The 12534-nt window shown below is 41.5% G+C and overlaps 1 protein-coding gene across 2 annotated transcripts in view; it reads right to left on the bottom strand.

Moving 5' to 3' along the window:
• Moca-cyp (nuclear cyclophilin protein Moca-cyp) overlaps positions 1-12534 on the bottom strand; it is a 212642-nt gene that overhangs the window by 133143 nt on the left and 66965 nt on the right. For both annotated transcript variants that reach the window (XM_071670792.1, XM_071670793.1), the window contains one exon: positions 10477-10600. In XM_071670792.1, coding sequence (XP_071526893.1) covers positions 10477-10600 — 124 coding nt within the window. The remainder of the gene's footprint in view (positions 1-10476; positions 10601-12534) is intronic.

Here is a 12534-nt window from a genome sequence, read left to right on the forward strand (position 1 = left end):
GGCAGATATAGGGTGTTTTGGTCAAGGTGGTGTGCAAAGTGAGAGGGTTGGGGAGAATGATTTGGTAAACAGAGAAGAGGTAGTAAAAGCTTTGCAGAAGCTGAAAGCCGGCAAGGCAGCGAGTTTGGATGGTATTGCAGTGGAATGTATTAAAAAAGGGGGTGACTGTATTGCTGACTGGTTGGTAAGGTTATTTAATGTATGTATGTCTCATGGTGAGGTGCCTGAGGATTGGCGGAATACTTGCATAGTGCCATTGTACAAAGGCAGAGGGGATAATTTTTTTTTTTTTCTTTTTTTTTTGCTTTGTCGCTGTCTCCCGCGCTTGCGAGGTAGCGCAAGGAAACAGATGAAAGAAATGGCCCAACCCACCCCCATACACATGTATATACATACGTCCACACACGCAAATATACATACCTACACAGCTTTCCATGGTTTACCCCAGACGCTTCACATGCCCCGATTCAATCCACTGACAGCACGTCAACCCCGGATAAAAATGAGTGCTCAAATTACAGAGGTATAAGTTTGTTGAGTATTCCTGGTAAATTATATGGGAGGGTATTGATTGAGAGGGTGAAGGCATGTACAGAGCATCAGATTGGGGAAGAGCAGTGTGGTTTCAGAAGTGGTAGAGGATGTGTGGATCAGGTGTTTGCTTTGAAGAATGTATGTGAGAAGTACTTAGAAAATCAAATGGATTTGTATGTAGTATTCATGGATCTGGAGAAGGCATATGATAAAGTGGATAGAGATGCTCTGTGGAAGGTATTGAGAATATATGGTGTGGGAGGTAAGTTGTTGGAAGCAGTGAAAAGTTTTTATCGAGGATGTAAGGCATGTGTTCGTGTAGGAAGAGAGGAAAAGGATTGGTTCTCGGTGAATGTTGGTTTGTGGCACGGGTGTGTGAATGTCTGCATGGTTGTTTAATTTGTTTATGGATGGGGCTGTTAGGGAGGTAAATGCAAGAGTTTTGGAAAGAGGGGCAAGTATGCAGTCTGTTGTGGATGAGAGAGCTTCGGAAGTGAGTCAGTTGTTGTTCGCTGATGATACAGCGCTGGTGGCTGATTTGGGTGAAAAACTGCAGAAGCTGGTGACTGAGTTTGGTAAAGTGTGTGAAAGAAGAAACCTGAGAGTAAATGTGAATAAGAGCAAGGTTATTAGGTACAGTAGGGTTGAGGGACAAGTCAATTGGGAGGTAAGTTTGAAAGGAGAAAAACTGGAGGAAGTGAAGTGTTTTAGATATCTTGGAGTGGATTTGGCAGCAGATGGAGCCACGGAGGTGAAAGTGAATAATAGGGTGGGGGAGGGGGCGAAAGTTCTGGGAGCGTTGAAGAATGTGTGAAAGTCGAGAATGTTTTCTTGGAAAGCAAAAATGGGTATGTTTGAAGGAATAGTGGTTCCAACGATGTTATATTGTTGCGAGGCATGAGCTATAGATAGAGTTGTGCGTAGGAGGATGGCTGTGCTGGAAATGAGATGTTTAAGGAATATATGTGGTGTGAGGTGGTTCGATCGAGTGAGTAATAATCGGGTAAGAGAGATGTGTGGTAATAAGAAGAGTGTGGTCGAGAGAGCAGAAGAGGATTTGAAATGGTTTGGTCACATGGAGAGAATGCATGAGGAAAGATTCACCAAGAGAATATATGTGTTAGAGGAGGAGGGAACAAGGAGAAGAGGGAGACCAAATTGGAGGTGGAAAGATGGAGTGAAAAAGACTTTGAGTGATCGGGACCTGAACATGCAGGAGGGTGAAAGGCATGCAAGGAATAGAGTGAATTGGCACAATGTGGTATACGGGTTCAACTTGCCGTCAATGGATTGAACCAGGGCATGTGAAGAATCTGGGGTAAACCATGGAAAGTTTTGTGAGGCCTGGATATGGAAAGGGAGCTGTGGTTTTGGTGCATTATACATGACAGCTAGAGACTGAGTGTGAACAAATGTGGCCTTTGTTGTCTTTTCCTAGCGCTACTTCATGCACATTCGGAGAGAGGAGGTTGTCATTTCATGTGTGGCAGGGTGGTGACAGGAATGAATAAAGGGAGACAGTATGAATTATGTACATGTGTATATACGTATATGTCTGTGTGTGTATATATATATATGTATACGTTGAGATGTATAGGTATGTATATGTGCGTGTGTGGAAGTGACTTGCTTTGAAGAATGTATGTGAGAAATACTTAGAAAAACAGATGGATTTGTATGCAGCATTTATGAATCTGGAGGAGGAATATGATAGGGATGATAGAGATGCTTTGTGGAAGGCTTTACGAGTATATGGCATGGGAAGTAAGTTGCTAGAAGTAGGGGAAAGTTTCTACCAAGGATGTAAACCATGTGTATGAGTAGGAAGTGAGGAAAGTGATTGGTTCCCAGTGAATGTCAGTTGCGGCAGGGGTGCGTGATGTCTCCATGGTTCTTCAATTTGTTTATGGATGGGGTGGTCAGGGAGGTGAATGCAAGAGCTTTGGGGAGAGGGGCAAGTATGCAGTTTGTTCTGGATGAGAGGGCTTGGGTAGTGAGTCAGTTGTTTGCTGATGATACAGCGCTGGTGGCTGATTTGGGTGAGGAACTGCAGAAGTTGGTGACTGAGTTTGCTGAAGTGTGTGAAAGAAGAAAGTTAAGAGCAAACGTGAATGAGAGCAAGGTTATTTGGTTGGGAGGTGAGTTTGAATGGAGAAAAACTTGAGGAAGTGAAGTATTTTAGATATCTGGGAGTGGACTTAGCAGCGGATGGAACCATGGAACCGAAAGTGAGTCACACGGCGGGGGAGAGATGAAGGTTCTGAGAGCATTGAAGAATGTGTGGAAGGTGAGAATGTTATCTCAGAGAACAAAAATGGGTATGTTTGAAGGTATAGTGGTTTGAACAACATTATATGGTTGAAAGGCATGGGATATAGATAGGGTTGTGCGGAGGAGGGTGGGTGTTGGAAATTAAATGTTTAAGGACAATATGTGGTGTTAGGTGGTTTAACTGTTTAATTAAGTAATGAATGGGTAAGAGAGATGTGTGGTAACAAAAAGAGTGTGGCTGAGAGAGCAGAAGAGGGTGTGTTGAAATGGATTGGACACATGGAGAGAATAAGTGAGGAAAGATTGACAAAGAGGATATTTGTGTTTGAGGTGGAGAGAACAAGGAGAAGCGGGAGACCATACTGGAGGTGGAAGGATGGAGTGAAAAAGATTTTGAGAGATCAGGGCCTGAACATACAGGAGGGTGAAAGGCGTGCAAGGAATAGAGTGAATTACAACAATGTGGTATACCTGGGTCGACATGCTGTTAATGGATTGAACCAGGGCATGTGAAGCATGTGTGTATGGGTATTTCTTTGAATCCATGTCAATACCTCGCTAACACAGGAACGGTGATCAAGAATAATAATAAAAAATATATATATGTGTACACACACACACAAAGAAACAAACACATACACAGAGTAAAGCCTCGATACTTCAACTTATGCAGGGCTGGGGCCAAGTTATCTCAGTGGATTTTCCAGTTGATAAAGTCCCCTAAAATATGAGTAAATAATGAAATAAACATGGAAATACTTATGATACTAATCAAAGAGTTATATCTATTACTTACTGACATTCAGGAATGAGGTTTGAAGCAGTTGCAGAGGTTAGAGTGGCATAGGGTGCATGAGGTGTTGTGAAGGGGGCACATTCTTTGCATAAAATACTTATCACTTATCACTGCTGTATTTACTGTCTCCCAGTACAAGGTGTACTAAAACTGATAATGAGGTATTAATTTACTCACATCTATTTTCTAGCTAGCATGTGTAGTGCAACAAAACCATAGCTCCCTATCCACAACCAGGCCTCACAGACCTCATATGGTTTGCCCTAGCTGCTTCACAAGGCCTCATTCAGTCCAGTGACAGCAAGGTGCCTCCTGGGAGCCAAATAATTCCAATCTGCTTCACCTCATGCACATCATTCACGCTCTTAAAAAAATTTCACTCCATCCTTCCATATCCAATTTGGTCTCTCCCTTCTCTGTTTCTCATTCATTTCTGACACATATATCCCCTTTATCAACCTCTCCATATGTCCAAACCATTTCAGCACACCTTCTTCAGCTCTCTTAACCACACTCATTTTATACCAAAACCTCTCTCTTACCATTTCATTACTTATTTGATAAAACCACCTCACACCACATTTTCCTCAAACACTTCATTTCCAACACTCCCACCTTACTTTGCCCATCTTCATCTATAGCAAATGCCTCATATCCATACACACTGTTGGAACTGTTTTACCTTAAAACACCCATTTTCACCCTCATAAATAATGACGTCTCTTTCCTCACATTCTTCAATTCTCCCAGAACCTCTGCCCCCTCACTCATGATATAAATCACCTACACTTCAACTGTTTTATTTGCTGCTATGTCCACTCACAGGTTAGGTTAGGTACATAAAGCACTTCAATTCCTCAAATTTCCTCCATTCAAACTCACACTCCAACTAACCTGTCCCTCTACCCTGTTAAACCTAATAACCTACTCTCAACTTCCTCATTTCACACACCCTCAAACTCAATTACCAATTTCTACAGTTTCTCATTGTATTCACACAGTCTTTACAGAAGCTCCTTTATCTAATTTTTTCAGTAACTCCACCTTTCCAAGCAGAGATAATGATTTATGCTTAAAATTATTAGCACTAGCACCACCTGCACCTTTTGGTCCCTTGAATGACAGCCTGAAGAGCTAAAATACAGCTGAATATAAAAAATTTACAGGACTTTTTATTGGCTTGGCTAAAGAGTTAACAAATGTTGGCATCTTAGTGCTAACAGTGCTGCCCTGGTGGCTGATCTACAAACTAATAACTAATGGTGGCAGATTCAAAACACGCCAGACTACAGAGCACCGGATTAGAGAGGTACAACCAGTACCAGCAATCAAAAACGGACTCACATCCCAAGCTCCCGTATCACCAACAAACTGCATAATTGTCCTTCTCTCTAAGACTTTTCCATTTACATCCCTTACCAGGTGGGACTGTAATGGGAGGATCTTTGTTTCATTGTGAAAGTGTTGTGAGCTTGCAGATGCTAGGCAGCTAGTGAATGTTTTGAGTACACTTTTGTGTGTGGTTTGCAGCTTTGATATATTTGCTTTTGAAGGAATTGGAATACCAGTTGGAGAGGCATAGTTTATAGTGGAGCAGATGAACAGCCTGTAAGGGATAAAGAGGCAACCCCCCCACCATTTTTTTTTGTTCAAATCTGGTACCAGTTAGTTTCTGAGGGCATTAAGTGTGTGTTGCTTTTGAGCTAATGTTACTGATGTGGGGAGTGAATGTCATGTGTGTCATATATGATGCCTAGAACGGTTGGTGTTTTGTTCAGTGAAAGTGACAGTCCATTCAAGGTTTTTTTTTTTTTTTTTTTTTTTTTTTATACTTTGTCGCTGTCTCCCGCGTTTGCGAGGTAGCGCAAGGAAACAGACGAAAGAAATGGCCCAACCCCCCCCCCCCCATACACATGTACATACACACGTCCACACACGCAAATATACATACCTACACAGCTTTCCATGGTTTACCCCAGACGCTTCACATGCCTTGCTTCAATCCACTGACAGCACGTCAACCCCTGTATACCACATGACTCCAATTCACTCTATTTCTTGCCCTCCTTTCACCCTCCTGCATGTTCAGGCCCCGATCACACAAAATCTTTTTCACTCCATCTTTCCACCTCCAATTTGGTCTCCCTCTTCTCCTCGTTCCCTCCACCTCCGACACATATATCCTCTTGGTCAATCTCTCCTCACTCATTCTCTCCATGTGCCCAAACCATTTCAAAACACCCTCTTCTGCTCTCTCAACCACGCTCTTTTTATTTCCACACATCTCTCTTACCCTTACGTTACTTACTCGATCAAACCACCTCACACCACACATTGTCCTCAAACATCTCATTTCCAGCACATCCATCCTCCTGCGCACATCTCTATCCATAGCCCACGCCTCGCAACCATACAGCATTGTTGGAACCACTATTCCCTCAAACATACCCATTTTTGCTTTCCGAGATAATGTTCTCGACTTCCACACATTTTTCAAGGCTCCCAAAACTTTCGCCCCCTCCCCCACCCTATGATCCACTTCCGCTTCCATGGTTCCATCCGCTGACAGATCCACTCCCAGATATCTAAAACACTTCACTTCCTCCAGTTTTTCTCCATTCAAACTCACCTCCCAATTGACTTGACCCTCACCCCTACTGTACCTAATAACCTTGCTCTTATTCACATTTACTCTCAACTTTCTTCTTCCACACACTTTACCAAACTCAGTCACCAGCTTCTGCAGTTTCTCACATGAATCAGCCACCAGCGCTGTATCATCAGCGAACAACAATTGACTCACTTCCCAAGCTCTCTCATCCCCAACAGACTTCATACTTGCCCCTCTTTCCAGGACTCTTGCATTTACCTCCCTTACAACCCCATCCATAAACAAATTAAACAACCATGGAGACATCACACACCCCTGCCGCAAACCTACATTCACTGAGAACCAATCACTTTCCTCTCTTCCTACACGTACACATGCCTTACATCCTCGATAAAAACTTTTCATTCAAGGTGACTGGATTAAAAGAATATTTTAAGACTTCTGTGGAGATGGAGATTATTGTGTTCTTGGTTGAGCCATGGTTCCAATACTATAGTGTTCTGATGCATGTCTGCTGCTGCTACCATGGTGTCAAGTCATTGTGATATGACTGAGAAGTTGTCTGCATATGAGAGGACCTTCAAGCTGAGGCTTGCCTGAAGTAATGGGAGGTTGTGTAAGAGACTTAAAGAGAGTTGGAGTAAGAACTGCTCCTTGAGGAACTCCACTGAAGAGCTGAAGTGTTTTAGAGGTGAAGCTATTATGAGCGAGTCTGGCATGGCAGCCAGCTAGGAAATTGCCCAACCATTTTTGGTCAATGCTGTGGAGAGTGGCGTCAAGAATTTTTTGTGAGGATGTGTTCAGGGGCACTGTCAAATACTTTGTTCATATCTACTACTATTAGTACTGTGTGGGAAGTGGGGTGTAATGGATGAATCCATCTATATTGTGAGAGGTCAGTGTGTAGAGTGTTTCGGTCTGGAGCCATGCATTGTGGGTAAGAGTAGGATATTTTGTTGAATTTTGTTGTGGATCATTTATGCTGATTGTCTGATACTATTTTGTGATCTATCTATCTATGTCTCTGATGCTTGTTCCCTTCTGGAACTCCCTCAAGGGGGTGGCCATGGCAATAGTCTTGATAACTAGCAAACTCCACTTCCTCTTTTTAGCCTTTACTACTTCACCCTTAACAGGCCACTGGCAGAGGGCAACTTTAGCACATTGTTTGCAGAGGCTCCTACCTACTAATGTCCCAACTGACTAATTCTACCACATGCTCCCTCCTCCTACTTCTATCTATTGCTCCTACCAGTTTGCCAAAAGGCAGGGCTAGCAAATAGCACTCACCATAGGAAAATCTAGTTACGGAGAATGTGCTACGCAAGTTAAGAGTGGTTAAGTGTTATGTATGACATGGAGAGATTGTATATCTGTGGATACAATACCAGTAGCCCACGTGTGGGTGAGGCAGAAAGAAAAGACAGCTGCCTGGGTCAGAGGAGTGCAACTTAACAACCACTGAAGTGCAGGCTCACTACACAGCCATCACTAACTCTCTAGATACTCAGGCAGATAGTACTGGTAATATATGTCCATGGTGGTTGGCTGCCTACCAACTACTACATACCTACCTTCTATCACACTCTTCTTATGACCACATCTCTCTCTTACCTTTTTATTACTTACAAGATCAAATCACCCCTCAAACATTTCATTTACAGCCTCTTTCCTCTGCAAATTCTCATCTATGCCTCACATTTATTCAATATCAATGGGACTACTATACCTTCAAACATATCCATTTTTTCCACCAAGATAACAACTTGTCATATTTCTCAATGCCCCCAGAACCTTCACCCCCTCACCCATCCTATGACTCACCTCTGCTTCCTGTTTCCATGGTTCCATTCACTACCATGGTCCATTCACTACCATGTCCATTCCTTGGTATTTAAAACACTCTCACTTCCTCCAATTTTTCTCCACTCAGAATCATAGTCCAAATGACATGTTTCTCTCAATTGCTAAACCCAATAAACTTCCTTCTATTCACATTTACTCTAATCTTTCTCCTTCAATACTCTCCCTGGGGTCAGACACCAACTTCTACCATTCTTTTCTGCCACCTGTGCTGTGTCATAAGCAAACAACAACTGACTTATCTCCCAGGCCCCTCCACTCCTGACAAACTGCAGACCTGCTCCTTTAAGAACCATGCATTCATCTTCCTCATCAACCAATCCATAATCAAATTAAATAGCCATGGTGACATAAGACACCCTTGGCACATTTGCCTAGAACCATTCATCCACCTCTCTTCTTATGTGTATATGCCATGCTCTCTCGATAGAAATCTTCATTGCTCCCAGCAACTTCCTTCCATCAACATAAATTTGTAACAACTTCCAAAAAGTATCTCAGTCAACCCAATCATATGCTTTCTTCATATCCATAAATGTCCAATAGTGAGCAAATCCCTTTGTTTCTCCAAATATTTACCACTTACATTCATCAAAGCAAACATCTGATCCACATCAGGAACCTCACCATGAGCCATACATACAATGAAAATACTAACAAACCAATCCATGCTACAATTCTCCTTTTTCTAAAGAAATTCAACAACAATCCCATACACTCTAATCACTTTGCAACACTTCATCTTATGCATGGCTTTCACCACCTCTAATCATCTGACCACATCACTATCCATGATTCTCTCCCTGCACATACCTGCCTAACCCAAAAGCCCATAAACTGCCAACCTATCATCAAATAAATTTAAGAATCCTTCAAAACACTCACACCATCTCTTCTTCACCCCTCTATCTGTTACCACTTCTCTCTTTACCCCTTCACCTATCACCTCATTTGCTTTCAATATTTTTTCACACTATTAACCTCCTCCTAAAACATCTTAGTCCCCTCTAATTTTGCTGATACTTGCTCTCCCAAACTTTCATCTGCCCTCTATTCCAGCCCCTGCCCCTTCCTCTTAACCCCCTGCTGTTTTTCTTGTACATCTCCCAATCACTTGTGCTCCTTCCCTGCAAATAATGCCCATACACCTTGCTCCTCTCTTTCACTAGCACCTTAACTTTGTTATCCTACCACTCAATAACCTTTCACTCGTGCCAACATCCCACATTATACACAACACACTTCTCTCGTATGTCATCATTGCTTCCCTAATTAACTCCCATACCTCACCACCTCCCTAGCTTCATTTACTCTCATACTTTGTCATTTTCCAATTAATCTTTACTAGTAGCTCTTCACACAAGCCTTTCACTATCCTCTTCCCATTCATACCACTGCCTCTTTTCTGAAAGCCTCTACAAACCTTCAATTTTACCTCAATCAAATAATGATCAGACATCCCACCAGCTGCCCCTCTCTGCACTTTCACATAAAAGACTTTCTCTTTTGTATGCATATCATTAAGTACATAACCCAATAATGCCCACTTACCACCCACCTAATTCATAAGCACCTTTTATACTTAATTTTGCTTATCTGTCCAGAGATGTATGGAAATTTAACATACCCACCTTATGGCCTGTTGACAACCTTCAGCTCAATTGCTTGTGGTTAGTGATATCTGTTTCCTGTACAGCTACTGTAAGTCATGAAACAATGCATGCAAGTTGACTTTTGTTATTATATTCTAAACATGCATAAATAGCATCAAATGTCTATATCTCTGTCTCCATCTGTATCAGCCCAACAAAATGCCTACCAACATGCAAAACTGAAGCACAGAGGTTTAGAAGATACTAAAATGACAATACTAAATGGTGGCAGGAATTCTTCTTAGATGAGGTGAAAGATGCTTCAGGTGTTTGGGGCCTAATTATGCATGATGTAAATTGGTTGAACAGGGGAATCTGGAGTTAATCAAATTCAGCATACGAGTCACTACTGAGTTCTGGTCAATATCTAAAATGCTTATCATCTGGTTTTATTCCTTTTTATTCAAACTGATTGCCATGTCATGCATTAGCAAGGTAGCGCCAGGAACAGATGAAATCCTGCATTTCACTCATCCATTCTTTAGCTGTCACTAAAAGGATCTGGTCCAACCAAGCCTAGATATCTGTTTGTAAATTGGAGTTCCTCTATTTCCCATCAGATATATATACAGAATGGCTGAAGACAACCAGGGATAATGCTAAGCAAAGTGAAAAATACTAAATGGGTAAAGAAAGTCAGATATGTAATCAAGAAAAGAACATGAATGGACTGTTGGGTATGCAACTATAAACATCCAGCTTTATAACTAATGAATACACAAATAAATACTGTATACAGTTTAAGTTACCTTTCAACTTTCTTATGCTTCTGTTTCTTCTCCTTTTTCTTTTTCTTCTTCTTTTTCTTTTCACCCTCTGATTCTGAATCTGATGAAGCTACATTTTCTTTTTTCTTTTTGCGTTTCTTTTCTCCTGTAAAGTACATAAACAACCAAAGTATTAAAATAATTCACATCATACAATGTGACATGCAACATACATAACATAGAGTTGGAAAGAAATCTGAACAAAAAAAAGGGAAATTTTCAAAGTATATGACAAAGTATACATAAAAACCTTGACTTTTGTGTCAAAGAAGAGTGCAGATTACTAAAAAATTTCCTTTTCTTATGCTTGTTCACTGGTTCCCACATTAGTAAGGCAGTGCTAGAAACTGACAAAGAACAGGCCTCATACACTCAAATCCATTCCCTAGAGAACATGTTTGCTCAACTAAAATCCCTGCTAGGCCTTAAAGATCTTTCTATGGTTTCCCCTGGCTGCTTCATAACCACTAGATCAGTCCACTACCAGCAAGTCAACCCCTGTATACGATATCACTCAAAATCACACTATCACCTGCATACCTTTAATTCAGTATCTCTAGCTTAACCATAACCCTTAAATTAGAAGATTACAGGGCATCAAGAACTTTACTCCAGCCACTGAGAAAATAGAAAAACTTTCTCAACATTATTTTGTCACGGATGGGACATTATGTCCAAGGATACACTACTAATTCTCTCTATACAAATATGAATGAGGAGTAGTGTATGCTGTTATTAGCATATGCAAGGAACATTAAGGTATACTATAATCTAAAGCTTAATGCAACAAGGAATAAAATATAACACCAGTAAAAAAATGCCTCCTCCATGACAGCAATTTTCATTTTTCTTTTATTAAGCAATTTTCATTTTTCTTTTCATCATACTTTCTCGCTGTCTCCTGCATTAGCTGAGGTAGCGCAAGGAAACAGACGAAAGAATAGCCTAACCCACCCACATACACATGTATATGAGTACAAATCCACACAGGCAAATATACATACCTATACATCTCAACGTATACAGATATATATATACACACACAAACATATACATACACACAAATGAACATAATTCATACTGTCTCCCCTCATTCATTCCCGTCGCCACCCCACTACATATGAAATGACAGCCCCCTCCCCCACATGTGTGCGAGGTAGCGCTAGGAAAAGACAACAAAGGCCACATTCATTCACACTCAGTCTCCAGCTATCATGTATAATGCGCCAAAACCACAGCTCCCTTTCCACACCCAGGCCCCACAAAACTTTCCATGGTTTACCCCAGACACTTCACATGCCCTGGTTCAATCCATTGACAGCATGTCGACTCCGGTATACCACATCGTTCCAATTCACTCTATTTCATGCACGCCTTTCACCCTCCTGCATGTTCAGGCCCCAATCACTCAAAATCTTTTTCACTCCATCTTTCCACCTCCAATTTGGTCTCCCACTTCTCCTCATTCCCTCCATCTCTGACACATATATCCTCTTCGTCAATCTTTCCTCACTTATTCTCTCCATGTGACCAAACCATTTCAAAAGACCCTCTTCTGCTCTCTCAACCACACTCTTTTTATTACCACACATCTCTCATACCCTTTCACTACTTACTTAATCAAACCACCTCACACCACATATTGTCCTCAAACATCTCATTTCCAACACATCCATCCTCCTCTCCACAACTTTATCTATAGCCCACTCCTCACAACCATATAACATTGTTGGAGCCACTGTTCCTTCAAACATACCCATTTTTGCTTTCCGAGATAATGTTCTCGACTTCCATACATTTTTCAATGCTCCCAGAACTTTCGCCCCATCCCCCACCCTATGATTCACTTCCGCTTCTATGGTTCCATCTGCTGCCAAATCCACTCCCAGATATCTAACACACTTCACTTCCTCCAGTTTTTCTCCATTCAAACTTACCTCCCAATTGACCTGTCCCTCAACCCTACTGTACCTAATAACCTTGCTCTTATTCACATTTACTCTTAACTTTCTTCTTTCATACACTTTACCAAACTCAGTC

The sequence above is a fragment of the Panulirus ornatus genome, chromosome 15 (genome assembly GCF_036320965.1).
Source record: "Panulirus ornatus isolate Po-2019 chromosome 15, ASM3632096v1, whole genome shotgun sequence".
Classification (NCBI taxonomy): domain Eukaryota; kingdom Metazoa; phylum Arthropoda; class Malacostraca; order Decapoda; family Palinuridae; genus Panulirus; species Panulirus ornatus.